Genomic DNA, 26,396 nt, shown 5'->3' on the forward strand with positions numbered 1-26,396 from the left:
GCGCGGAGGGAGGGCAGGCAGGTAATCAAGCCCGCCTGGCAGACTTGGTGGTGGAGGGCTCCCCAGGAAGGGAAGTGAGCAGACCCAGGCCGTCCACCTTTTCAAGAGGCTGCAGCGCCCGGCTCTGTCGCGTTCCTGGGTGCAGTTTCGCAGGCTGACTGCGTTAGATTGTCTGAACCCCGCTAGGCCTGCAGCGCCGCACGCCGGTGAGGGTTTTCTGGGCCGTTGCTGGGCGGAGCCTCTGCTGGAGCCGAAAGGCGCCTCGCAGACGAGTGGCGCAGCTCGTGAGTAGGCGGAGTCCAAGGATCGATGGGCGTGGCCGGGGCTGGAGGCCTAAGAGCGGAGTCTCAGCGGGTGAAATCGCTGCAATGGGCGGAGGGGCGTGGCCTATGTCCGCAGAGGGCGGTCCAGACAAGGGGGCTAGGCCTTCGCCTATAGAGGGCGGGTCGGGCAGGGGCGTGGCCTTAGCCTGCATTGAGCCGCCAGGCGGGGGGTGTGGTCTGTGTCTGCAGAGGGCGGGCTCTGGAGGCGTGGTCTGTGCCTGCAGAGGGCGGGGCTCGCCGCAGAGGGGGCAGCGCCGGCGGAGAGTCCTCTGCGAGCCGCTGCTGCGGCCGGTCCACAGCAGCTCTGACAGTCGCGGCGCAGGCACCGGACCCCTCACCAGCCCCACGCCGCCACCGCGACCTCCAACTCGTCCCACCATCTCTCCCGACGCTGCGGAGCCGCCTCTGGCACCTAACACCACCCCGGCCGCGCTGGAGCCCGCGCCCGCCCTGGCCCGGCCGCGCCGGGAGCCCGGCCCCGAGCTGGAGCCGCATCTGGAGCCGCGGGCCCGGGGCCCTGAGCCACGCAGCCGGCGCATGGTCAACTCGCTGCTGTTCGGGGAGATGGCCTTGGCCTTCGGCTGCCCGCCGGGGGGCGGCGGCTGCGCAAGCGGCGGCGGTGGTGGCGGGGCCGGGCCGGGGCCCTCGCCAGTAACGGCGGCGCTGCGGGACGATCTGGGTTCCAACATCCATCTCCTCAAGGGGCTCAACGTGCGTTTCCGCTGCTTCTTGGCCAAGGTGCACGAGCTGGAGCGGCGCAACCGGCTCCTGGAGAAACAGCTGGAGCAGCAGCAGAGCGAGCGCGATCGGCGGCTGCGGTACAAGACCTTCTCCCGGGAGCAGGCCGTACAGACCGGGCCCGACCTGCTGCGACCGCCGGCTGCGGGCGGCGGGCAGGCCCTCGGCGCGGCCACCGGCGTCAACGCCAACGCGGTGGCCCTGGGCGGCCTTCCCCCCGGCGGCGGCTCGCACCCGCAGCACTACGGTCGCCTGCCCGGGACCATCTGGAGCTACACGCAGGTGCGGCGCACGGGAGGCGGCGGCGTGGAGACGGTGCAGGGCCCCGGCGTGTCGTGGGTGCACCCGGACGGCGTAGGCGTGCAGATTGACACCATCACGCCAGAGATCCGCGCTCTCTACAACGTGCTGGCCAAGGTGAAGCGAGAGCGTGACGAGTACAAACGGAGGTGAGTGGACGCGCCCCTCCTCCGCCGGCTGTCAGGACCCGCAGCAGGGCCTGGCATGTGGGCTGCGAACTGCGGGAAGACTAGGTCATCTAAATCCACGAGCACAGGGCGCGCGGGATACCTGGGTGCCGACCCCTGGGACCAGGCACATTGTTTCCCAGGGACGTAATAACCAGCGGACTTGTGGTGATCTCATTCTGTTCACATGACAATGCGGTGTGAGGCAGCCTTGTCCCCATATTATTGCAGATGAGGAAACTGAGTCGAAGAGGTACCAAGTGGCTTGCCCAAGGCGGCTTGGGTAATCCGCGGTGAAAGTCAAGACTTGATCCACTGATGGGAGTGATGGCTGGTGTGTCTCCTGGCCTAGGTATTGCCCGAGTTGTTGCTGCCAGATTCCCTTTCCCATAGCAGGTGTAAAGAAAAAAAAAAAAACTCAGCTAGCTCATTGTCATTTTTTTGTCCTTGAATTTAACGGGCTCACGTGTGAAGATGGATGGATCTGTCCGTAGGGCCCCGGGGTCGGCTATCTTGTTCCAGGTTTATAAGGCCCAGATCTCTACGCTGCAGAGTCAGAACCAAACACCGGCCTTTTAGAAATTCATCTTCTTCTTCATACTCTCCCAAGTCTCAGGACTAGGACTAGGACATAGGACTAGGTCCCATGAACACAGCCTAGGGAATCCCGCCCCCGCCAAGGAAGAGATACTCATGGGTTAGAATATGGCCGGACCCAGATCATGGGGTCCCGTTGGAGGACAGGGGCAGACGGCCTGCAAGATGGCCAGTGTATTCCTTGCAGTCCAGATCTCCTGGCTGCAGTACTGACATGTCTGCTTGACAGTACTGTCTGCTCGGCTTTCTGACACAAGGAGGGGAAGGGTCTGCCTGTAGGGCTCAGGTCTGTGGTGGGGGGAGGGGCCCTCTTGGTCTCAGGTTCCAGTCTCAGACCAGTGTAATTCTGGTTTTGTTGTCTTTGCTCATGAGGGAGTGGGGCCATTCCTTTCAATCCTAAACTCTCCCTGGAAGCTGGGCCTGGGTCTTCTCTGTTACCCTCTACTGAGGGATACTGCCAGGGAGAAGTCAGGTGCTAGCTCTCATCACCTGCAGCAGAGATTGTTAGCCACTTGGAAACCTATTTGCTCCTCAGGGAAATCTGGACTGCACGCAGCAGTCAGTGCTCCAGGGGAGAGTGGGATGACGGTCTTCTTGACGGTCATCAAGAAGATGTTATTACCGGTGATAGCAAGGAGTAGAAATGCCTGGAGCCTCCAGCGCTGCTGCAGGGCCTGGATTGCTGTGGGGGACGGAGGGAAATTCTTCTTTTTTTCTTCTGGTTTTGAGACTGTCCTGTGCCGTTTCTAGGGAGGCCACCTTCTGTCCTTGGTGGCCATCCCCATCAGGACAGACTAGGGAAAAGAGACACTTGCTTTGGATGGTGAAACTCGAGGAGGAGGGTTGGGCTGGCCCTCCTGTCTGCCACACTTGACTGTGTAGTCATGACACAGGCTTGCGCCGCGTTTGTTTAATTGTGTGTGTGCGCGTTTTGGCCCTGGCTACTAAGGTGATAGAGAGCCTGGGCCCGGGCTTCGAGAGGGATGGACTGTCATTGAGCAATGAAGCGCTCAGGTTGCACCCAGGGTGTGGGCTGTGATGTCAGCTTCTGGCACTGTCCTGGAATGAGCCGGCCCTGCTGAGACAGGTGGGGTGCGAGCATCTCTCTTCCCGCCTTTCTGGGAGGTTCCTGGACACCTTCCTTCCTTCTCTGAAGTTGCTTCAAAGCTTTGGATTGTTCCAAAGTCAGTATCCTGCTTTGCTCAGGCCTCGGTTTCCCTACCTGTGACAACAACTTGGTTCCTTGAAGCCCTGGGCTTTCTTGGTGATACTTTACGAAAAGCTTCTTGGGTAATGAATAAAAAACTTAACGAGGGCCTGTGAGATGGCTCAGCAGGTAAAGGTGCTTGCGGCCAAGCCTCGGGACCATAGTTCTATCCCTGGAACCCACACAGTAGACAGGGAGAGTCTGCTCTTACAAGCTATTCTCTGACTTCCACACATTTGCAGTGGCATGAATGCACACGCAACACACACGCACACACATACATAAATGTATTTTTTTTAAAAAAAAAAAACCCCAATACATCAAAATGCTAGTCCAGTCATGAACGTGTTCTCGTTTTGCTGATGCCAATATACCTGATCCCACCAGGGTGCTAACTCAAATCCTTGGCTTCCAGTTAAAGCCTCTTTCTTTGGAGACTATTGCCTGCTGACCAAGCAGGCTGCTTACGCAGATGCCTGCCTACTGAGGTTGACAAGATACTCTTGATTTTCTGCTAGTGGCCTAATCAATTGCATTCATCGAACCTAGAACAAGTTAATTTATGTATTTGGGTCTACAATATCGATACATACAGAAGAGTAATTCTGTTCTCACTGGCCGAGGCATGGAGTTTTCTTTCTGGAAGAAAGTAAGGGGACAGTTAACTTAAAAAAAAAATAAGGTTAAAAAGAAAATCTCTGGGCTACGTGATGTGAGAGGGGCTGCCGAGGCTTGTCAGTATATGACACTCCATGATAGATCACTTACCTAGCGTGCGGGGGTTGGGGGAGATATTCAGTTGCAAGAAGTAACTATATCTGAGCTGCCAGCCTATCTCTGGTTCTTTGACTACTAAGATGTCACAGGTCAAGAGATGCGTCCAAGATGTTTGACTGCCTGGTCTCTAGACTCATGGCTTCCTGGGGTGTCTAGTGTGGAACCCCCATGTGGAGTACCAGAGACGACTTGGCTGGAGAGGGAAGGGCTCCAGGGTTCTCTACATCAATTCAGAGGACCTCAGAGGCTCCTGCTTGCTTCACTAAATGGTAAGCTGGCTGTATAGCCAGATCTAGAAGCTGCAGGTGTCTGTGGTTCTGTCTCATGACTCGTTCCTAGCCCTGTGTACCTGTGGTTTCCTTGTTTCGATGAGGTAGAATCAGTCCATCTTAAAGCCACTCAGTTTAAGTATAGCAATTGTTTTTAGAAAACGTAGGGCAAGGTACCCATCTCCAGGGTCTGGTTTTAGAACACTCGAATCCCCCTAAAATTTCCCATTCATTTCCAAACAGCTCCCCTCCGGAGCAGTCCCGGCCGGTGTCTCTGCCCATTTGATTTTTCTGGATGACTCAGAAGCTGGATTCCATGATATGTGGTCTTTCATACCTGACTTTTTTTTTTTACACAGGCAGTGTTTTAGGGGATGTGCTGCTGTGCTTGTGTGTATCTGTAGAAATTCCCTCCTTATTGCTAAATCACACATACGGATGAGCATGGCTTTGTCTGTTCCTTCACCGTACATAGTCTTGGGATCCAAGTTTTAAGTCACCCGAGTGCCATCTGATGTGGTCTACCATCAGCTACACCCGGCTGGCTCTTGGTGCACACCACCCAGAGCAGAGCTTCTGGCCCCAGAGTGCCCCCGCCCTGGCTCTGCTCACTGCGCCTTTGGTTTCTCTTTGACCCAACCTGCTCTTTACGGCGTGGGAAGTGTGGTCACCGAGACTGTATGGAGGGCAAAGTTGTGAAGCGTTGATCTGGAAACCAAAACAAACATTGCTTTCTGTCACCACCCAGTCCACCATGATCTCTTGTTCTGAGTTTGCAAGTTGGGGGCTTTCTCCGGGAAGAGTCCTGTCAAAATATCTGAACTTTAAATACATGCCTTTTCTGAATTAGCCTCTGAGGGACCTGAACCCCCTTGGGGGATCCCTGGATCTGTGTCATGGCTGAGTTTTTTACCCCTTCAGATGACCTTGTGTCTATCGTGCTTTCTATAGGTTCTGGGCATCCTGTCTCCCGTTTCTGTTTTGGGTGATCAGAGTCTATACCATGACATGTTCCTACGAGAGCCTCTTTCATTTATTGGAGGAGGATGGGTCACTTTATGGTTGTCAAGCAAAAGTTTTATGTAGGGCCCACTGGTTGTCACGGGGAAGTTGATACCGCCATTCCAGGAAGTAACAATTACTGGTACAGGCAGCCCAGCTGCCTGTCATGCAGGGTGACTTTCTAGTGTCCCAGGTTCAAAGCCACAAGCCCCGTAGGCCCTCTGATTATGGGCTGGCCAGCTTTCTACCCTTGCTGCAGGTAGACAGGCGTGCTTCTGGTTGGCTTAGTCCTTGGTGTTTGGGGTGAGTGGAGGGCTGTCAGAGCATCTGAGGGACCTTTGTGGTCTTTTGACTTGGTGGATTTCAAGTGGGCCTCTCAGATTCCGAGAACCCACAGTAAGGTGCTTCATGGGTGAGTCTGGGGACAGTGGGAGGCTGAGCCCCAGACATCTGATCCGTGCCAACCACATGCTCTTTTTTCCATTATTCTAAAGGATAGTCTGTATAGAAACAGGTTTGGTATTGATAAAAGAAACCACCAATTCAGCTGTGTGCTTTCATGTCAGAGGTGGAGAAACTGAGGCCCGGGGGATGGGGTTAGGGAGGAGCTGCCATCCACAGCTGGCTTTGGGAAGCCCTTTTAACTGACACTGTTCTCATCCTAACTCTGATGTGATGCCCACATCTGCCTCCAGCAGGGCCTTCTCAAAGGCTTTCCACCTTCTCCTGCTGCTGCTGCTGTCAGAGGCTTTTTAAAAAGCTCGTTCCTAGGATAGGAGGGACTTCTGTCACCACTATTTCTGACCATGAGAAGGAAGGGGCTGGGCTCTTAGCTAAAACGGAGGCCTCCAAAAAGGGATGTTAAGTGGGCAGCTGGAGCGTCCCTGCCTTTCCCAGCATGCCCCAGGGAGGCCCTCCAGCAGGTGGGTACTGGCCGTTTAGTACCCCAAGCCCCAAAGACTGTCTCAGAAGATTGTCCTTAGGCCTCTGACACTTTTTAAATTCCCGAAGCTCCTAATAATAGGGTCCTTTAATAACAGGGGTTTTCATTTCTCAGTGAGGTGCCCTAGGATGATGAGAAAGTGTTCGAATCCTGACTCTGTTCTGGCTGACCATGGGTAAATCTCTTGGCCTCTCTGAGCTTGCCCCTCTGTACAATGGGGTGCTGGGAAAGAAGAATTTAATTCTTCGGTGAAGGGCTCCACAGTCTGGGAAGGTCTGAGGATATTCTTTATTGTAGCCCACAAAGTCTGTTCCTTTAATTTATAGGGCCCTCTGGGCACAGCCCTGGGCTGCCCAACAAGTCCATTTCAGGACACATTGCCTCTGTCTGTGTCCCATGGAAGGCGCCAGAGATGGTGCTGGGGGCGGAGGGAAGCCCGGCCTCCTCTTTGTCCTGCAGAAGGGCAGTTTGGCCATTCTGGGAGTGATTTGTGCCTCCGGAACTCTCGATACCCACACCAGCCCTTTGTCTTAAAGGAATCCACACCCATACCCCCTCCTTCTAGGACCTCAGTTCACTGGAGAACGGGGTTACTGAGTCTCTTGGCCAGCTAGGCATCTCCCTGGGGACAGATTTGGGAAGGCCTCTTAGAGCCAGAGGGAGGGGAGGGAGGAAGGTCCCAGAAAAGAAGGGAAACCAGGGGACAGCTGACTCTGAAGATTCCTTCCTTCCCAGAGGAATGCAGGCGAGGCTTTCCGCCGGCCCCACCGGATGCATGCCGACCCGCCCCCACCCCTGTGCAGAGCCTCATGTACGAGTGCACAAAACACACTCATACATGTCTGCAAGCACCTGGTCTCTGGCTTTGGGTCTGCAGCTTGAATCTCCACACATGTCCTGTCATGTCGCTGTTGAAGGACACAGAAGGGTAGAGCAGAATCTAACACTCTTGCACTGCATCCCTTGCTGCTACTGGACTCCATGGCCTCCAGCGGAACTGATCGAAACCCTGCTGGGGATCAGATCCCGGAGGGTGGGACTCTGTGATCCTGTCTTTTGTTGGCATTGGAGACATGAAGTCAGACCGGCATTCTGTGAAGTTTTGTGTCACAGATGGCTGGAGTCCTGAGACAGGACTACCTACCCTTGGTTCCCTCTGCGCTCAGTAGTAAATGTGTGAGCCCATAGTGTTCCCGAGACTGCACTTCCCCCACCCTGTCACCCCCACACTCTGAACCCTAGTAGGCCAGGATGCTGCTCCCCAATGATCTGGAGGCTCTGCTGCTCCCAGCTTCCTTTGGTGTTCACAGTGCTCAGTCAGGCCGACTAGAGTCCACACTGAGTAAATATTTGTGCAGCCTGGAAGGACTGCAATCTGGCTGCTGTATGCTACTAGGCACACAGGAGACGAGGAGGTCAGGTGACACAGACTGGGCATCTAGGGGTCTGGCACACTAGGAGGAAGGGTCAGCATCTGGAGTCAGAAGGCCCGGCCTCAGTCCCGACACAGCAACTCTGTGAGCTGGCACAATGCCCAGGCCTAGCACAATAGTGAGAAGCTATGCAAGTCTGGGCAAGGTGCTGAGCCTCTCCCAGTCTCAGTTTCCCCATCAATAGAATGGGAAGGCTGCCCATTGTGGTGCCACACATCTGTCATCCCAGTGCTAGGGAGGCTGAGGCAGGAGGATCTCCATGTGTTTGAGGACAGCATGGGCTATACAGTAGGTTCCAGAACAGCCAGGACTACAGTCTAAGCTTGTTTCAAAAAGCCAAAATCAATCAATTGGATCAACTGGGGAAAGCTAAGCTCTGTGCCAGGATATGGGAGGAGCCAGTGGGCTCACGTGGCTACAGAAGGTTAAGTAAAGAGCTATGTGGGGAGAGTTTGCAAAGTGATGTGGAGCCTGAACTGGCTCTGTGTAGACTGAGCACTGAGTACCTGCTTGGGAACTGTGCATTAGTTTAGGGGTTGTGCATACTTCTGGGTACACCATCCTGGGAGGTTTAGGGAAGGTCTGGGGCCAGGTGGGAGCCTCAGCTGGTGAGCATTTGGTTTGCCATGTCAGGGACCGATGCCTGCTTCCTAGGCAGGGTGTTGTTTCTTATACAGTCCCTGGCACAAGAGAGGAACTGTCACCCAACATAAAACCAGCAAAAGCACCAGGCTGAGCCCCCTCCATGGTGGTGTGGGCCACTTGAGCCCATGTCCAGTCCTTGCACAGTCTGCCCAAGGGTGGTAGGCCTTCTCAGGTTGGCCACTTGGGAGATGGGAGTGGGCTTGCCCATGCTGGTGACTTCCGGTGCTCCTTGTGACCTTCCTGGAGGGTCTGGATTTGATGAGGTTCATTTTTTTTCTCTTACACCCTCAGTCTGTCTGTCTGTCTGTCAGCACTTGAGAGGCCGAGACAAGGGGATTGTGGAGAGTCTGAGGCCAGTTTGGGCTACAAAGTGAATTTAATAGTAAGCTCATGGCCAGCCTGGGATTCATGGTGAAACTCTGCCTCAGAAGGAAAAGGGCTGGCAAGATGGCTTAGCTAGGTGTAAAAACTTCCTCCCATTCTCCCAAGAGCTCCACTAAGCCCTCCAGACCATGAGCCTTTGACTCTCCCCTGCTCAGAACTCAGGGGATGAACTCAGTCCATGCCATCTGGAGGCTGATAAAGACTACCTGAGGTGAGGAGGGAGGGGCAGGGTCTTCTCCAGTGCCTGCTGGCAATATTGTCGTGGCGGGTGGCAGAATAGCAGAAGACTGGCCTAGGAAGACACCCTACTGTCATTTTGCAGCAATGGCTTCTTAGGTAGCAAATTAGTCACTGGCAGCATCAGGCAGCTGAGACTTTGAGCTGTCCTACAGCCCACCCACCCAGCCTCCCCTGCTCTTCAGAGAGGACCCTCAGTTGGGGGAGGGGAAGAGCTCCAGATGAGGGGCTCATGGCTGCGTGAGCGGGGCTGTCTCTGGGTTGCCCGTGAGATGCTTGCTCAGTGCTCTTACCACACAGACACACAGACGGGCGTACCTGCTCACAGCTCCCCGAATAGTCTCAGCCCTATGCAACAGTCTAGTGGGAAGGCACAGGCTTCTCAGTGCACACTGAAGGCAGGCGGACTGTGTAGCCCAGGCTCTCAGTAAATACTCCTGTTGTCTCTAGTCCCCTGGTGTCCCCTAGGCAACTAGGGGACCTGATAATGGCTTGAAAATGGCTTATGTATTCACAAAAAGCAGGACGGAGCTGGGACATTTGAGGGCAACATAGGGGATGGGGACCCTCCAACTTTTTGCTTCTGGTCACACTGTGAACTTTGCTGGGGCATTAATAACTGGTCACCATCTTCTCTTTTCTCTTACTGGGGACGGTGATTGTCTGAGATGTTAGAGTTCTGTCATCCCCGTGGCAGCCACGGAGCTTGTACCACACACTACATACCTGAGAACCAGGGAGCAGACAGCTTCTGTTCCTGGAGCTCGGTGTCTGGGGCTGACAGACGTGTCATATGACACTGCCATGTGCCGAGTGCCTGTCAAACAATGCCAATGCATAGGAACCTGATAAGCATTTCTAAGTTCATTTCATAAACAAATATTTATATGGCATTCACCTGTTACCCGGCTGCATTCAGAGAGGGTCACACGCATCTAATTCACGGAACCTCACACCAACCCTGGGGGATGAGCACGGTCCTCAGCCCATTTTAGAGATGCCAAAACTGAGCTATTGAGGGAACCAGGCTAGGGGAGAGTCAACCCAGTGAGTCAGCCCTCAGATCCAACTTTTACACTGTGCTCAGAGAAGGGAACCCAGAGTAAACAGCTCCTCTGTTCCAAACCTCAGCTTTCCCTTCTGTGCAAGGGGTGAGCAATCTGACCTCAGGAGGTGTGTGTAGATAGCCGCAGTGATGCCTTGGGGCATGCCTGTATGTTTGAATCACTCGAAATGCTGGATCCCACACAGGGCCTCCTGACTTCAGTGTCCCCTGGGACTCCAAACTCCATGACACACCTCTAGCCCTTGTCCTTGCCTTTGCCACCACACCTTCCCTGGACCCTGAGAGCAGCTGACAGAGCGCTGGATAGAAGTTGCTGAAGCAGGATGCTTGGAGCAGGGCGTTAGCAGAGCCCGTCTGGGGAAGGGGAGCCTGTGGGTGCTTGCAGAGTCTTTGCCTCTCAGAGTCTCTGTTTTCTTTTTGTTCTCTCTCTCTCTCTCTCTCTTTTTTTTTTTTTTTTTTTGGTTTTTCTGAGACAGGGTTTCTCTGTGTCGCCCTGGCTGTCCTGGAACTCACTCTGTAGACCAGGCTGGCCTCAACTCAGAAATCCGCCTGCCTCTGCCTCCCAAGTGCTGGGATTAAAGGTGTGTGCCACCACCGCCTGGCTCGAGTCTCTGTTTCTTTACCTGTGGCTGGTCATGCACACGGGGTGGACTACGTGAGGAGCTCAGGGCCTGAGTACCGTCATCCCCTCAAAGCTGCTCTGGACCCTCAGCCGAGGTCAACAAGGTGACAGTTGTTGCCTCTAGTAGCTCTGAAATGCCAGAGAGATTGTGTGCTCTTCGCGCTCACCGAGTGGGCTCTGAGTTTAGGTTTGCCCAGCCTCTGCCCTGCCCACCTGTCGCTTGGTGGGAAGAGGCTCCTGTAGTGGGTGAGGCCTTCTGCCCTCCCCATGGGTTGCTTTTATTTTTCAGCTTCTTCGAGGCAGTTCTTGGCTCTCTTCGGGAAGAGGAGAGGTCTGCTGGTCTTAGTGGACCTTGTGAAATCCCCTGACAATCCGGCTTCTCTCTGAGGAGGGACAACACAGCTTCCCAGGGCCCACTGGGGACCCCCTTTCTGCTCCAGCTCACTGCAATACTGGGCTGAAGGCCATCTTGCCAGAGTTGGGGCAAAGTGGAAGTTTTGCAAAGTCGGGAGCAGAAGGTCCTGGAACTCTGCCCTGGGCCCTGGCGAGGCTGTGGAGTGTCCCCAGGCCCAGGATCCCAGGAATTACCCCAGTACAGTGTAGGGTTAAACAAGGAAGCCTCCCGAAGGAGGCAGCACCCCGTTACATTTTGAAGTGGCATTGGGAGAAGCTGCAGAGAAAGGGGGCTCTAGGTGTGCCGCAGGCAGAGCTGCTCCTGGTCTTTTATTTTTCGAGGCTCTTCTATGTTTCAGTCCCCCTCGGGGTCTTCTGTGCGCTTTTTTTCCAAGTCTCTCTACTCATCTTCCTCACTGCTCTTTCCGGTTCCGGGATCCCGTCTCCGCTCTTCATGGCGTGTGGTCCTGCTGCTCCTCTGTCTGAGGCATCACTCACTGGGCGAGGACAAGGATTTTGTTCTGCACCCTTTAACTGGATGCCAGGCCTGATGGGCAGCTCCTCCTGCTGAGTGTGTGGACACGTGTGTGTATGTGTGTGTGTGTGTGTGTGTGCGCATGTGCCTGTGTGTGTGCGTGTATGTGTGTGTCTGTGTGTCTGTGAGAGAGAGTGTGTGCATGTGCCTGTGTGTGTGTGTACGTGTGTTTGTGGATGTGTATGCATGTACACATGTGCGCGCGCGTGTGTGTGTGTGTGCACATGCGTGTGTGTGCACATGTGCCTGCTCAAGCTTGTGGTCAGCCTCTGTGTATACCCTGAGCCCTCAAGGTCAGCGTTCCTCCCCATCTTGTGCAATGAACTGTGGTGTTTAAGGAGCGGTGGAATAGAGGGTGTTGGCTGCCAGGTCTTAGAGGCCGTTGCTGGCCTTTAGGGGCCTAAACTCATAGGCAGTGGGAGTGGGGAGGAACCTCTAACTTTATCTCTCAAGATGCCTGTGTCTGTTCCCACAGTCCACGAGGCTCCAGGCGCTCTTCATGGTCCTGTTACTCAATCCCCCCTTCCCGTCCCCAGTACGGAGGGGTGGTGCAGGCTGTCTTTTTTTTTTTTTTCTAAGACAGGGTTTCTCTGTGTAGTCCTGGCTGTCCTGGAACTCACTCGGTAGACCAGGCTGGCCTTGAACTCAGAAATCCGCCTGCCTCTGCCTCCCAAGTGCTGGGATTAAAGGCGTGCGCCCCCACCGCCCTGCGCGGGCTGTCTTTTAAGTTAGTGCCTTATGTCATCTGTGCTGGCGAAGAACTCTGTTAGCTGACAGTGACCGATGACCTTGAAGTATTGATCCTCCTGCGATCACCTCTCTGGTGCTGAAATTGCAGGTATGTGCCACCATAGCTGGTTTATGCATTGCTGGGGATCGAACCCAGGACCTCATGCATGTTGGGCAAATACTCTACCAACTGAGGCACATCCCTAGTGGGCCTCGGTGCCTGTTGTCTTTTAAGAAAGACCAGAGAGTTGTTTTTTCAGTGTTTCTCTTTGCCCCACTTTCCTCTTTGTCCCTATGGAAGAACAGCTACCTTGAGGTCACACAGGGAGGGGCTGGCTCCTCGGCTCCCATGAAATCCGTGATTCAAGGCTGGGCAAGCTAATGTAGGCGGAGTTTGAAAACTACCAGCAGATGGAGGCATTGATGAGGTGTGGGTGGATGAGGGTTGGGGATCAAGGGCTGGGATGAAGAGGGGTGATGTGACCTCCCTGGGCTTTTGAGCAGATGTCCAGGTTGAAGGTACTGCTGGTGGGACTTGCTCTCTCTGTCCACAGAGGAGACACTGAAGGTCACCCACATGGCTCAGCCCCTTATACCTAAGGGCACCGATCCAGAGTCAGCTGCACTTTGGGGTCTTGGGCTATTGACTGATCCCCCGTCCTGATCTGTCAATCGCATGCACAGTGACATTGCTATTCTGTGCCTCAGTTTCCTCTTGAATGAAGTCAGGTGGAGAGACCAACAGGCCCCCGGCCAGGGTAGGCACCAGAGCTGTGGCTTGGCATGCTGGTGAAACTTTCTGATCCCATGAAATCATTTCCCTGGAGCCCCCTCTTTCTGCCTGGGGTGTGCCCGATGGGGGTGCTTTTGCATTTCTACACCTCCCTCCCTCTGAATATTTTACTTTTCTTGGCAATTGGGCTACAAGTGTCTTTAAAGACAACATACTGAAAGTGCCAGGACTTACCGGCTAGGGGCAGCGGAGGTCTGAGCTCTGCAGGCTGTGACTGGCAGAGCCCGCATTCACCAGTGCTACGTTCAAGGCCCTTAACTTGCAGGTGGCTCCTTCCTGAGCCTTAGGCCACAATTAAACTGTGGGGACTTAGAGACACCGCTTTTGTCTGTCTTCCTTGGGGTCACATTGTCCCGTGACTTAGATTCAGGCCGCTAGGGTTCACCTCACTGCCCCCTCACCCTGGCAGCTTCTGTCTTTCTGTCTGGGAAGTGGGGATGTCCCCTTAGACATAAAGTTCTGTGACGGAATGTGGGACAGGTGTTAAGCGGTACTGGCCCTTAGCTATACAATGTCCTTGGCCTTCCCCAGCCCCCACACAGTGGGACCTGGCCGACTTCCTCCTGCTCCCAAGGCAGAGTGGCCTTTTGTGTTCTGACATTTCCTCTCCTTTGCGTGTCCAGGGAAGAGGAGGTCATGTCCTCTCTGCTGTCCAGCACTCTGTCCACAGGGTGACCAGGAGAGAGGGCACGGCTTGGTATTCAGGGCACGGGCTGTGGCTGCCAGGTGGTAGGAGTGGGGGAGTGTCTCTGTCCCTGCCTCCCCTGGGATCCTGGAATGTCCCAGTCCCTTCTCTGTGTGATGTGGAAGCTGCCTGCTGGCACCTAGGCTGGCTCTGGGGGGAGGTGAGCTGTCTACCTGGAGGGCTCACCTCATTCTACCAGGCTGAGAAATGGGCTCATGTTCCTTGCCTTCTCTTTGGAATTGAGAGTCAGGAATCCAATTACAGGGTTCCATCTAGGCCCCAGGGGACAGGTGGGTGGCCTCCTGGGACCTCATGATGGCCTGTCCCAGGCCTTGGCAGAGGGGTGACATTGAAGGTTGGCTCGGTGTTGTTTTCCAGCACTGACGTCAGGGCTGTGGTTTAGAGTTTCTTCCCAGACAAAGACTGCTTTGTAGTTTTGAGTGAGCTGAGCCCAGGAATCTCACTCCAGGTGGAAGACTAGGTGGAGGAGAAGCAGGGCGGGGCACAGGAGTCCTCAGAGATCTGGCTGCCCTCAGACCCAACACCACTTTGCTTTCTGAGAGCCACTATGAGCCCTCTCAGACTAAGTCTCTTCACCACCATCATTCTACTAGGAGAGAGCTGGTCTCTCAACCCATTGCACAGATGGAAAAACTGAGTCTTGAAAATGTAACAACTGAGTACTTGTCTTAGCCAGAGAATAGCAGAGCTGGCAGTGGGCTCGTGGGCTTGAGTGTGTGTAGCTTCAAAGGTTCATCTTCCATTAAGCCACATCTCACCTCCAGCTTTGGCAGCGTGTTTAAAAAAAGTTGGGGACCCCAGGGGAAGAGCAGTGCAGGCAGAACTCAGCTTTCAGCAGGGACAGGTCCAACTTACCTTTCTGAGATTCTGGATTGGAGCGTGTGTGACGTGTGTTTGTGTGCGTAGGTGTACCCACACGTGTGTACACATTAGAGAGGGTCTCTGAGGGTCTGTAGTCACAGGAAATGATTCCAGGGAGGCCTGTGGGCAAGTATAAGTAGCCGTCCCAGGGGACACCTCGGACCTATTTGTCCTCCTTTTCAACATCCGTCCATCCACCCATTCCACTTTTCCATGTATCCATCCATCTGTCCATTCATCTTTCCATCCATCTATCTAACCATCCACTTTCCACCCACCCATCCATCCACCCATACACCCATCCACCCATCCATCCACCCATCCATCCATCCATCCATCCATCCATCCATCCATCCATCCATCTATCCATCTGTCCATCCATCCATCCATCCACCCATCTATCCATCCATCCACCCATCTATCCATCTGTCCATCCATCCATCTATCCATCCATCCATCCATCCATCCACCCATCCACCCATCTATCCATCCATCCACCCATCCACCCATCTATCCATCCGTCCACCCATCTATCCATCTGTCCATCCATCCATCCATCCATCCATCCACTCACCCACCCATCTATCCATCCGTCCATCCGTCCTCCCCTCCGCCGACTCCAGTGCTTGTTCTTCAGCCTGAGCTTTGGAAACAACTCTTTGTGGATGGGGGCTTTCCCAATGCCTGTCAGAGCAGAGCGAGGAGAGGCCTTACAAATTATTGGATCCCCCCCACACCCCTTTTCCCAGAGAGGGGCCAGTGACTGTCCAATTGCACAGTAAATTCATGCAAAGCCAGCATTCAAGCCAGCCCCGTGTCTCCCCTTTGTGCTGGGGGGGACAGACAGCTGTCACCCTTAGCTGGCAGCTGCCATAACTTACCCCCTTCCCCCTCCACTCCTTTGATGCTTGGTCTCTCTTTTGAGACTCATCTACAGATACCAGAATACAGCCTTGGGCTGGATCCCAGATTAGATTTACCTGCTCTGAGCTGTCTTCCTCAACCTGAGCATCAGTTAATGGAACTCCTCAGGGCCGTCTTTTCCTTGCTGGACCAGTTTGGGAGTCCAACCCCCCACGCCTCAAGCTAGAACCACTGAAAATCCTGCTCTCAGTACATACCACTTGCTCCTCTAGGCCTGCCCCTGCCGGTGCCTTCCAGTAGCCTTTTCCATCGGGACAAGCTGCCTGGTCTCTAGATATAGTCCTGAGTGCTTCCTTCCCCTCTGTGTGGTTTTCTACAAGGAGAGAGGTCATTCCAACATCGTTGCCTTGGGGTACAAGGCAGCTCCAGGCCCTGCTGGTCCTTTGCTGTTGTCCTGAGGGCTTGCCTTGACCCAGACACAAGCTAGGGCATGTTCTGTAGGAGGGTCTGCCTGGGCTTCAGGATCTGGCTGGAGTCCTGGAAGGGAGGCATACACCTTCCTCTGAACTCACAAATCCCTCTAAAATAGAACTGGCGTGTCTCCCTGGCCCAGACCCACCTTTCTTCCTGGGGAAACTGAGGCCCAGAGTGGTTGAACCCTGTGGCTATGGCTGCTCAGCCAACACAGCAGATTGGGTGCCAGCATTGACCAGTGGCCATGTTTTTGTTTGGACAGAGCCTGGACCTCCCAGCTTGAGGTGGTGCCTGGGAGGTGGTGGTAGTAGAGGGCCGGTCTGGACTGGTATCCCAGGAAGGAGGGAGCCAGTGCCTTATGCCTCTATAGATCGCCTTCTCTGTGTGTCAGGAGGCCTAAGATTCCACTCCAGACCCTCACTGGGCCCCAGGGAGGCCCCTCAGTTTCTCACCCTGGTGAGTGGCCCTAAGGCCTGACAGTGCACTGGTAAGTGGTCAGGGGGTGTGCTCCTGTGGCAGGCAGGAAGGGGTTAAGCAGTTCTGCCCACCAGGCCTAGGCTCCCAGCTGGTGTCTTGGCCCCTCAGGTCAGCCAGGCCATCTGGCTGACAGATGCCTTCCTGTGTCCCATCTGTCCCAAGGCAAAGTCACCAGGAGGAGACCCGCCTGCTGCCTTTGTGAACCTGTGGGCTTGCCCACTGTCTGTCCCTGCAAGTCTAGGCCACTTGGCCTCCGGCCACTGTCCCTGATGCCTGGGGTCTCTGCTGTATGGTGAGTCTGAGCTTTCAGTAAAGCTAGGCTTTGAGAGGCCCAGGGGCACACAGTGGGTCAGTGTGGGCAAGGTGGGACATATGCTCCTGCTAGGCTCTTGATCATAAGCTTATTCACCTAGTAAACATCACTTGAGGTCCTACTGTGTGTCTGGGAGTAGGAACTATGAGAACAAAGGTTCCAAGGGAGGAAGGACACACTACCCTGGCACACACTCAGGGCCTGAATGCTGTGACAGCTCTTCCAGCAGCTAGCAACCTGCCCTGGGCACATCACCACAAGCCAGGGTTCTTACCCCAATTTACAGATAAGGCAACTGGGGCTCAAAGAAATGAATTCAATTTTGCTAGATCACTGGCTAGGGGGTGACTGAGTTTTGTCATCCTTGCTGGTTTGTCTGATGTCAAAGCATTTGGGGTAGAGGTAGGGGACAAAGAGACACAGTCTCATCCCTACTGTGACATGGGTCCCTTATTTTTTGGTATTGGCGTATCTCCCTTTGGACATCTCACTGAATCCATCCTGGGGGTCATGAGGCTGGAGGGGCCAGCCTCAGAGCAAGTCTCGGGTGGAGACCGTTCAGTCAATGATGTGCTTGCCTCACAAGTACTTGAGTTCAAGCCCGGAACCCACATGAAAAAGTGCCTATGATCCCAGAGCTGGACAGCAGCAGATGAGGAATCTTTAGAATTTTCTGGCCGGCCAGCCTACCCTAAATGGCCAGCTCCAGGTTCAGTGAGAGATGCTGTCTCCAAAGAGAAAGATGAAAGAGAGAGAAGGAAGAGGTGGGCAGGGAAGAAGGACTCAGGCTTCCACACGCAGATGCACACATGTGCATGTGTTCCCTACAGATGGACATACACACATATACACGTGCATATGCATACTCACACACACATATATATGTGCATGTACACACACGTGTGTGTAAATTTGGTGTGAAAAGGGGAGCTATTGGTGCTGCAAGGTTGGTGTCCTTGCAGGCTTGCCCTAGACAGCACATGGGGACTCTTTGGCTGTGGAGGAGCCACACAGGCCTGGCAGTCCAGAGTGGGGCCCTTAGCACTCGGTATTTGAAATGTTAGTGAGTGAGCTACCAGATGGCATTTCTGATCTTGGGGAAACTGAGGCTCCCACTCCTCATCCTTCTCCCTTCTGGTAAATCCCCTGGCCCAAGAAAACTAGTCCCGGCCTTGGGATCAGAGAGACCCAGGTTCAGATCCAGCCTCAGCTCTGTCACAGGACACAGAAGCAGGGGGATCTGCTGGCTGAGGACATGTGCCTGCGACCCAGTCACTTCCACTTCCAGCGCTGGGACCCTGGCAGCTGCTTTACTTCTTGGCCTTCATCTTCTTATCTTTACAGCAAGCACAGTAGTGATTCCTGCCGCATAAAGTACCTGTGAGACTCAGTTTCCCCTCCAGCCCAATGCCGATAAGGACGTGGGAGACTCAAAGACATACTGTGCCAGGGACCATGACGTCACAGAAGAGTCTGAGACTCCTTGCTCTAGTTCATCCCCTCTGTCCTGAGGGACCTGACCGTGTTAAAGGAGACCTGGGTCTCAGAGAGAGGTGCCAAGACCCTGTGTGTTGAGGTGAGGTTCCCGTTACCCACCTCGGTCCTCCTCCCCTCTGGTTCACACCAAGTGCCAAGGTTACCATAGCAACCCTAGTTTGCTAATGAGAAACTAGCATATTGAGTCACTCAACTCCTCCCAGTTTGGGCTAACCCAGTCTAATTACCAGTCCCAACACAGCCTGGAGTCTGCCTCTTCCCAGCCAGTTAGAGTGATGTCGGGAAGGCGTGTGGGCGCTCCCTGCTGCAACCCCTCTGCGGCTGTGTCAACCCACCATAGTTGGTAGGTCCTCTCAGTCTTCTGCCTTCCTCCTGGAGAAGCCTCTGAAGTGTCTTCTTCCCCTTGTCAGTGCCATGGCCCGAAGCACACCTAGCCTGGCATATCCTGCCATCTTCCGAGCTTCCCCTTGAAGAATGGCCCCGACACTGCGTGTCCACTCTGACGTGATGGCATCTTGTGTCCCACCTTTTTGTCTGACCCGTCCAGAGAACCCCTATGTGCTTGGCCATTCTCATTTAATCCAGGCAGAGTTTCTCCCACTTTACAGATCAGGAGACTGAAGCCTGGGCAAGGGCCTGGACTCCAAGCTGCAAAGCCTGCTGGGAACCTGTCCTTGCCTGGCTGTGGACCTGTCATTTGTCCGGGCCTCAGATGATGATACACCCAGGCTCTGAGGCAGTGGCATGGCTCTGATGGGACACCACCTGAGCTTCTGTCTTACACTTAACCTGCTGCCACTCAGCCACTGGCAATAAACATTGAGAGACCCAAGGTGCACATTAACTTTCCAGAATAGCCTGGGGGTTGCTTTTCTCAAGGCTGTAAACATATCCCTGGGTGGGGCCCACACCCTGCTGGGCACAGGCCCTTGGAGCCTCCTGCTTCTGAGCCTGGGGATTCAGAGACGTGGTGCCCAGACCCTCTGCTGTCCCCTGACACTGGGGACAGGGAAGTGGAAAGTCACTGAGGGCTTGGCCGGGCAAAGGCACTGAGGCAGTGTCCTCCTGACAGAGTGCCGTGGCCCCAGCGTTTCCAGAGCTGGTGGGCCCGGGCTTCAAGGTGGACAGGAAAGAGTGGCAGAGCTGTCCTGGACTGTGGAGACTGGGGTAACTGATGGGAGGCCACACCCAAGGCCACAGGGAATCAGAACCAGGGATCAAACCTCTCAGGAATGGGCCCAGAGGCGATAACCGTAGGCTCTTTTTTATCCAGGGAACACTTCTGTGACGGCTACGTGCCGGCTCTGGGCTGGACACTGAGTTGCAGCTGAGACCTTCAGACAGGCCTGATAGTTTAAACTCAGAACTAAGTAGATGTGCAGGTAACAAACCCCAAGAGCCCAGTGACTTAGAACCTTGTTCCTAAGAAGGAGACCCTGACCTAGGAGGCAGAAGTTTCCAGAGAAGGCGGTGTATAAGCTGAGACCTGAGTATTAGAGAAAAAAAAAAACAGAAAATAACAAAGATGTGTGTGTGAGTGTGTGTGTGTGTGTGTGTGTGTGTGTGTGTGTGTGTAAAACCTTCTAGACCAGCAGTTCTCAATTTATGGGTCATGATCTCTCTGGGCCTTGAGCGACCCTTTCATGGGGGTTGCGTATCAGATATACTGCAAGTCGGGATATTTATATTACGATTTGTAACAGTAGTAAAATTACAAATACAAAGTAGCCACGAAATGATTTTGTGGTTGGGGGTCGCCACAGCTTGAGAAACTGTATTATTAAAGCGTGGCAGCGTTAGGAAGGTTGAGAAGCACTATTCTACACAGAGACAAACTCACATGCAAAGGCCAGAGCTGAGTGGGGCCTGGGGTGATGGAGCAGCTGGAGCTGGGGACAGGAATGGGGAGCTTGCTTTCTCTCAGCTTCCTGGGCACCCATGTGGTGGGTGCCACACCCACCAGCTCATCTGATGGGCTGGTGAAGTCATGGGTACCCCACGACTTTAGGAAGGAGGATTTGGGTGAGGTTGTTGAATTATTATTTTCCGTTTGGCCCCCCCACCCCGGTTTTTTGTTCTGTTTTGTTTTTCTCCTATCCGCTCTAGGTCATTGTAAAAGGCTCCCGAAGTTTCAAACAGTGTGTGTGTTTGTGTGTGGGGTTACAGTGTGTGTGGCTGGGTGTTGAGCAGGTGTTTTGTTTTGTTTTCCTACAATTGAAGTGGTTCTGACTGAGTAAATGTGACATCATTCAAAAGTAAAAAAGATTCAGGCAGAGGGAGAGTGCATTGTCTGTTTTCCATTGCTAAAACAAAACACCCGAGGCTAGGCAACTTAAAAATGTGGTTTAGCCTGCAGTTTGGGAGACTGAAAAGCCAAGCAGCATGCCTCCAGGCTGGTTTGCACCATGGTGGATGGCTTCTTGGAGGGAGTTGTACACTTGCCTGGTAAAACAGGAAGCCAGGGAGCAGGGAGGAGCCAGGCTCACCCATCTGTAACAACCTCCTGAGAGAGCCAACTCAGGCCCCTGAGATCTTAATCCCCTTTGAAGCAGGCCTGGGAATAGGAAGGAAGTCCATTAGCCTGGGAATCAGGCGACCTGGATTATTGAAGTTTGAATCCTGTTCTGTCCACAAGGCTACTGTGTTCTGTCCCCTCACTGTCCCCTGCTGGTCACTTTAGATAGACAGTGGAAGGAGCAGTTGACTGGAGCATTGCTTCAGGAAGGTTCTGGGCCCTGAGATGTGAGTTCATGGGCAAAGAACACTCCCTGACTGAAGAGCCCTTCTTCAAGTCAATGACCTTGATTCTGTGTGCACACCTGAGTTCTGTCCCCCAACCTTCACCCCTGGCACTGTAACCCTGAACATTTTCTGAGCAGTGTGCTAGGGCACAGGGGTAGGAGTTTGTGGAGCCTGGAGCATCAGTGTTATCATTGAGGCTAAGGAGTTGCATGGTCTGCCTGGCCCTGGGCTTAATGTTAGACAGTGCTTTGGCCCGATCCTCAGTATTCTCATCTGTAAAGTGGGGTGATGATGTCTGGCTCAGTAGTGTGAGGGGGACATGAGCTGGTAAAAGACTCAATGCATGTTAAGTATTGTGTGGACAAAGCAAGTCTCTCCCACTTCATGGGAGCATGGTGTCTGACCACAAGGGTAGCGAATGGAAATTTATGAGGCTCTGGATGCCACAGGCAAGTCAGGGCTCAGGACTGAAAACTTCAGGATGGAAATAGCAGCAGCATACGCAGGGGAAGAATAGAAGACAATGGAAGTGTCCTAGCCTGGGAAGGGGTTGGAAGTGGTACCCTAGAAGCCTCACAGTGGCCTGCAACTTGGGACCCAGATTCCTTGCTAGGGAACACCCTGGAGTCCTTTTCCTCTATGGAATGAGGCAGCCCGCACTCGGGCATGGGCTCTGGTCAGAGATGTTGGCAGAGGCGTCATTTCCCAGCACTGGCTGTTCAGCACTGGCTACCCAGCATGCTGCTTAGGATTGTGGGATAGTGAGCAGCCTGTAGAGGTCCCTGACACTAGGAAGCAAGACAGACAGGGACACTGGACAACAGGACAGTGGCTTGTAAAACAATCAGGTGACCTGTGCTCCCCTGGAGCCCACTTTACCTGCAGATCTGCCAGCCAGTCCAAAAGACACACGTTTTTCCCCCCTTTGAGACAGTCTGTTTTGTAGCCCTGACTGTCTTGGAGCTTATGTAGACCAGGCTGTCCTTGAACTCATAGCGATCCCTTTGTTTCTGCCTTGAGGGCTCTGGAAGTAAAGGTGAGTGCCACTATGACCGGCCATAATGACACTCTTAATGCCTTGGGCCTGACCCCAGCAGGCACCTTGTCCCTGCATCTCACCTGGCGATGGTAGTCATGGTTGGGAGAGACCTCAAAGGACCAGGCAGAGCCCACTAATGCTTGGGGTGCATTGTGGGTGTGGCAGTCACGTGCAGATGTTTGTAGAACATTGGGTGGCATTACCACCTGGCTTCTTTTCCCCTGCTGCCCATCCCTGGGTGTTTCTGGTCCCCCCACCCAGGTGAGTGACGCCTAGCTCATTGTCACCAATGATTATGTGGTTGGGAACTTGGGGGCCACATAGCCTGGATGCCATCTGGTCTGTCACAGTGTTGCTGAAGTATGCTCCCAGTCTATCTGTCATGAGAGGGTCCTGAGGCAGAGACTGAGGAGTGGTCTGTATGCCCGTGGCACGCCAGCCCCTGTTCTGGGCTCCCTCTATACAGTATATTCTGACATAGTTGCATACAGCCTGGATATCCAGAGAGGGTGGCTATCTTGCTCAAAGCCATGTGGGTTAGATCCCTCGGGGACCTACAAGCTCTAGGGCCCCTCCTCCTCTCCCCATGTACTTGTTGCTTTGACCTTCAGGACAGGCCCTCATCACATAACCGTGTGGTTGTTGTAGGTGTTTGTCTAGGGATCACAGACATTGGTTGCTGCTTGCTCTGGTGGTTGATGAGAGTTAACCTGAGTTGGCCTCCTGCTGTGGCTGAGAGGGAAGATCTTTGCCTAAGATCACACAGCTGGATAGAGACAGAACCAGGGCTTCCTGCACATTGCTGGTCACCTCGGGGCTCAGAGGAGTGGGGGACAGCTAGGGTTGTCATGCTTTGTCTCTGCCGCTCCGGAGACCCGGTGGCTCCGCACACACAGCCCAGAGCTGTCCTTGGAGGGTGTTCTTGGTCACTGGCAGACAGGTGATGGCTACAGTTAGTGGCTCTGTAGCAGCGGTGGCGTAGGAACTGTTTGAGGAAGGAGGAGACAGAGGCGTGAGCCTCTGCATCCCCCCCCCATTCCATCCCTTGCTTGCAACTAGGCAGAGGAAGTTCAGGAGCACTCTTTGAGGGTTGGCAGCTGAGCTGGGCACTATCCAGGACAGTCCTGCCCGTCATGTAGGGCCATAAACAGAGTATGCAAAGAACACTGTGGCTGCAATATCCACAGAGATTTCCCCTCTCCCCCTGCACCTAGCACAGGGACCCAAGTAGCCTAGATTGGCTTTGCATTCCTTAAGTCGCTGAGACTGCTTTGAACTTCTGATCCCCCTGCCTCCACCCTGGAGTGCTGGAATTACAGGTGTTCATCACCGTGCCTGGTTTACGTGGGGTTAGAGGGAGAAGCGGGTTCTCACAACTGCTAGGTAAGCACGCTGCCGACAGAGCTGTATCCCCAGCCCCAGAAGGATTCTTGATGCTGCTATCACAGATAACCGTGCCGAGGCCCAGGGTCGAGAAGAGACTTGCCCAGATAATTCGCCACAGTCAGTATGCAAGCATCTCCTGATTCCTCACTCTGTACCCCTCCCCCAACCCTGGTGGCTTGCAACCTAGCCTACCCTCTGCCCAGGAGCCTTGCAAGATGGGTCAGATTATGAATAGGCCTCTCTGTGTGTGGTGGCCCAGCAGTGTGCTGGTGCGGGACTGTTCTGGGTGTGGAGGGTTCCTTAAAATCCAGCCCCATTACCAGCCTGCAGTCTGGGCTCTGGCCTGCTCCAGCTCTTACCGCCTGTAATGGGATCGGCTGCCTGGGTTAAGTGTTCACATTAAATTAATACCTCCTCCGTGGAGACAATCAGCTGGCATTTAATTTGTGTTTCCTTCGGAGCGGCAGAGTACAGCTGGGCAGCCCTAGTGGGCATGTCTGTGTGGCAGCGTCCCAAAGAGGTGGGAAGGTGGGGTGGTACCCGGAAGGCCAAGGCAGGTACAGGTGGGTGGGAGCATGGGAGTGCAGGGCTCCCTTCTGGCCGGTCAGTTGAGGTTCCTGGCTATCACCTTCACTGCCTATGTGCTCACAGTCTGGGGAGGAAGAAACTAGGAAAGGAAGAGGGAAGTGCCTCATGGGTTTGTGGCTCAGCCTTTAGTTTCCTGAGGCTCAGGCTGGTGGTGGCGGGTTGTCAAGGTGCCCTACCCACCCCCACCCTGCTCCCTTGTCATTTCTGTATTCTGTTGCAAACCCAGAGGGCTGTAGTACAGAGCAGGTGTGGGGTAGAGTGAAGATCTAGGCTCAGTCAAGGTTAGTGAGCCCCTTTGGAGGGTGCAGAGAAGCCGTTGAGGATCTGAGTCCTCTCAGAAGAACCAGCCCTGGGTTGTGCGACCCAAGGCTCCCTGGTTGGTCTCTGCCGAAACTCCTGTCTAGCACAGAAGGGTATTTGACTGGGCCTCCACTCTGCCGGAAGCCCCTTGTCTGCCCATACCTGGCCCTGCCACAGGGCATCAGGGGTCCCACCACAGGGTGGCGGAATGAATTCCCCTTTGTGAGTAGGTAGAGTAGAGAAGGCCTAGGCAGACCACAGGGAAGGAAGCTGCTGTCCACCCCCACCCAGGGCCAGGCCCACGCTTGGCCCAGAATGAAGTTTTCCATTGAGGGCTCCAGTCCAGCCTCACCTGTGCCTGTTTCGTATCACACGAGTGAGTCGGCCTGGGTGTGCCTGCTGCCAGGCGGGACCATTCTTGTCCCCCCCACCCCACCCTGAGGCTCCCACCCAGCGCCCTTGCCTGCCGCGCCTGCTCTTGGAGCCAGACTGAGCTGGAACGCTGGATACAGCGCCCTGCCTTGTCTCAGCGCTGGGCTTGGGGTCTTCACCATCCCCTTCCTCTACTTGCAGAGTGGTCCCCACAGTTATCCTCAGAAATGGGGGGCGTTTTCCACTTCTCTGTAAAAAAACCAACACTCACAAAGGGCGATGAACTTGCCCAGGCTCTCACAGCTGGGGGATGTGGGAACAGGCGTTGGAATGTTACCAAACTTGGAGTCGCGGGCTATACCCAAAGAAGCCAAGTCCATCCACCCATTCTTGAGAAGCTAATTAAAACAACCAAATTAATAGTGTGAAGAAGGAAGATGTAACCAGTGTGGCCACACTGGGAAGAGGGACAAAGAGATCCACGGACGCCCTCAGGTCACTCTTGGGGACTCCCAGTGAGGTGAAGGGTTTAAATAGCTCTGGGTTTGAGCCTCTGTCCAGCCTTGGACAGAGTGTGGTTCTGGCCCCCACTGACCTATCCGGCTTCACTCTTCACTCTCATTGTTTAAAACTGTGTGGAATCCTTTTCCAGGAGACTAGGTTCCCTTCTGGCTGTGGCCTTTTTCCTTGCGCCATTATGAGATCCTGGGGGAAATTCCGTTTCTTGAGATCCATTGTTTCCATAGTCTGATAGTCACATTGAGGGGGCATACAAGTGTCTCCTATCAGAATGTCTTTATTTCTGCCGATGCTGCTTCTGTCTGGACAGTCTGGGGTCTCCAGGACAGACTTCCCATGGGCCCCTGGGATGTCTAAGTTGCTCTAATTATTTGCAGGGGCTGCACCCACTTTCTTCTCGGACCTCTGAGCCTTTCTCTGACTGCACAGGATATGAAAGACCCATGAGTCAGCCCCTCTGTCAGCGGCTTCAGATTGGGTTTCCGTTTCTCTGTAGCTAGACTTTCGTGGGCTTCTTCCTGCCTCTGTGTGTCACTTTGAGCTCATGCAAGAGGCAGAGCCATTGGTTTGGTCCAGGCAGCTAGGACTGGGCTGGCTTTAAAGCTGTCCCCTCCCCCCAGTGGTCAGCCGAGATTTCTCATCTATCACGTGGTCCTAGCGCTGGCTCCTCTGGAATGCTGAGAGGCCACATCTGGCTGTGACGAGGCTGCCACCTCCCCCTCCAGCTGCCAGTCTCCCACTTGTGCCTCTTCCGCCGAGGTGGTGGCGGGGCCTGGCTCTCGGGGCTGGTGGGGCTTCTGTGTGGAGTCATTTCCTCTCACTGCATTGATTGTCTAATGTTTCTGCCTCCCCCCACCCCCTTGAAGGGTTGTAAGTAGTGGGAGGGGAAGGTTTCTCTCTCTCCTGCAAGCTTCCTGTCCTGGATGCTTTCGCCCCCTCCCCAAGGAGGGGGTGCCTGAGCCTCTTGGACACTGAGGGACCCTGGTTGTGCTGGGAATTTGGTTGTGGATTCCCCAGGCTGGGAAACAAAGATAAGACGATGGGGCAGGGCTTCTGTGGAAGGAAGGGGCCGCGTGTGGATCGGTTCATTCACCCTTC

At 54.3% G+C, this 26,396-nt stretch overlaps 1 protein-coding gene across 1 annotated transcript in view; it reads left to right on the forward strand.

Annotated features, from left to right (window-relative positions):
- Positions 1-860: 860 nt before the first annotated feature.
- Positions 861-26,396, forward strand: part of Iffo2 (intermediate filament family orphan 2) — a 41,991-nt gene continuing 16,455 nt past the window's right edge. The window contains exon 1 of the mRNA XM_028753976.1: positions 861-1,510. Within this exon, the coding sequence (XP_028609809.1) occupies positions 861-1,510 (650 nt within the window). The remainder of the gene's footprint in view (positions 1,511-26,396) is intronic.

This window comes from Grammomys surdaster, unplaced genomic scaffold, assembly GCF_004785775.1.
Source record: "Grammomys surdaster isolate TR1022 unplaced genomic scaffold, NIH_TR_1.0 125977, whole genome shotgun sequence".
NCBI classification, from domain to species: Eukaryota; Metazoa; Chordata; class Mammalia; order Rodentia; family Muridae; genus Grammomys; species Grammomys surdaster.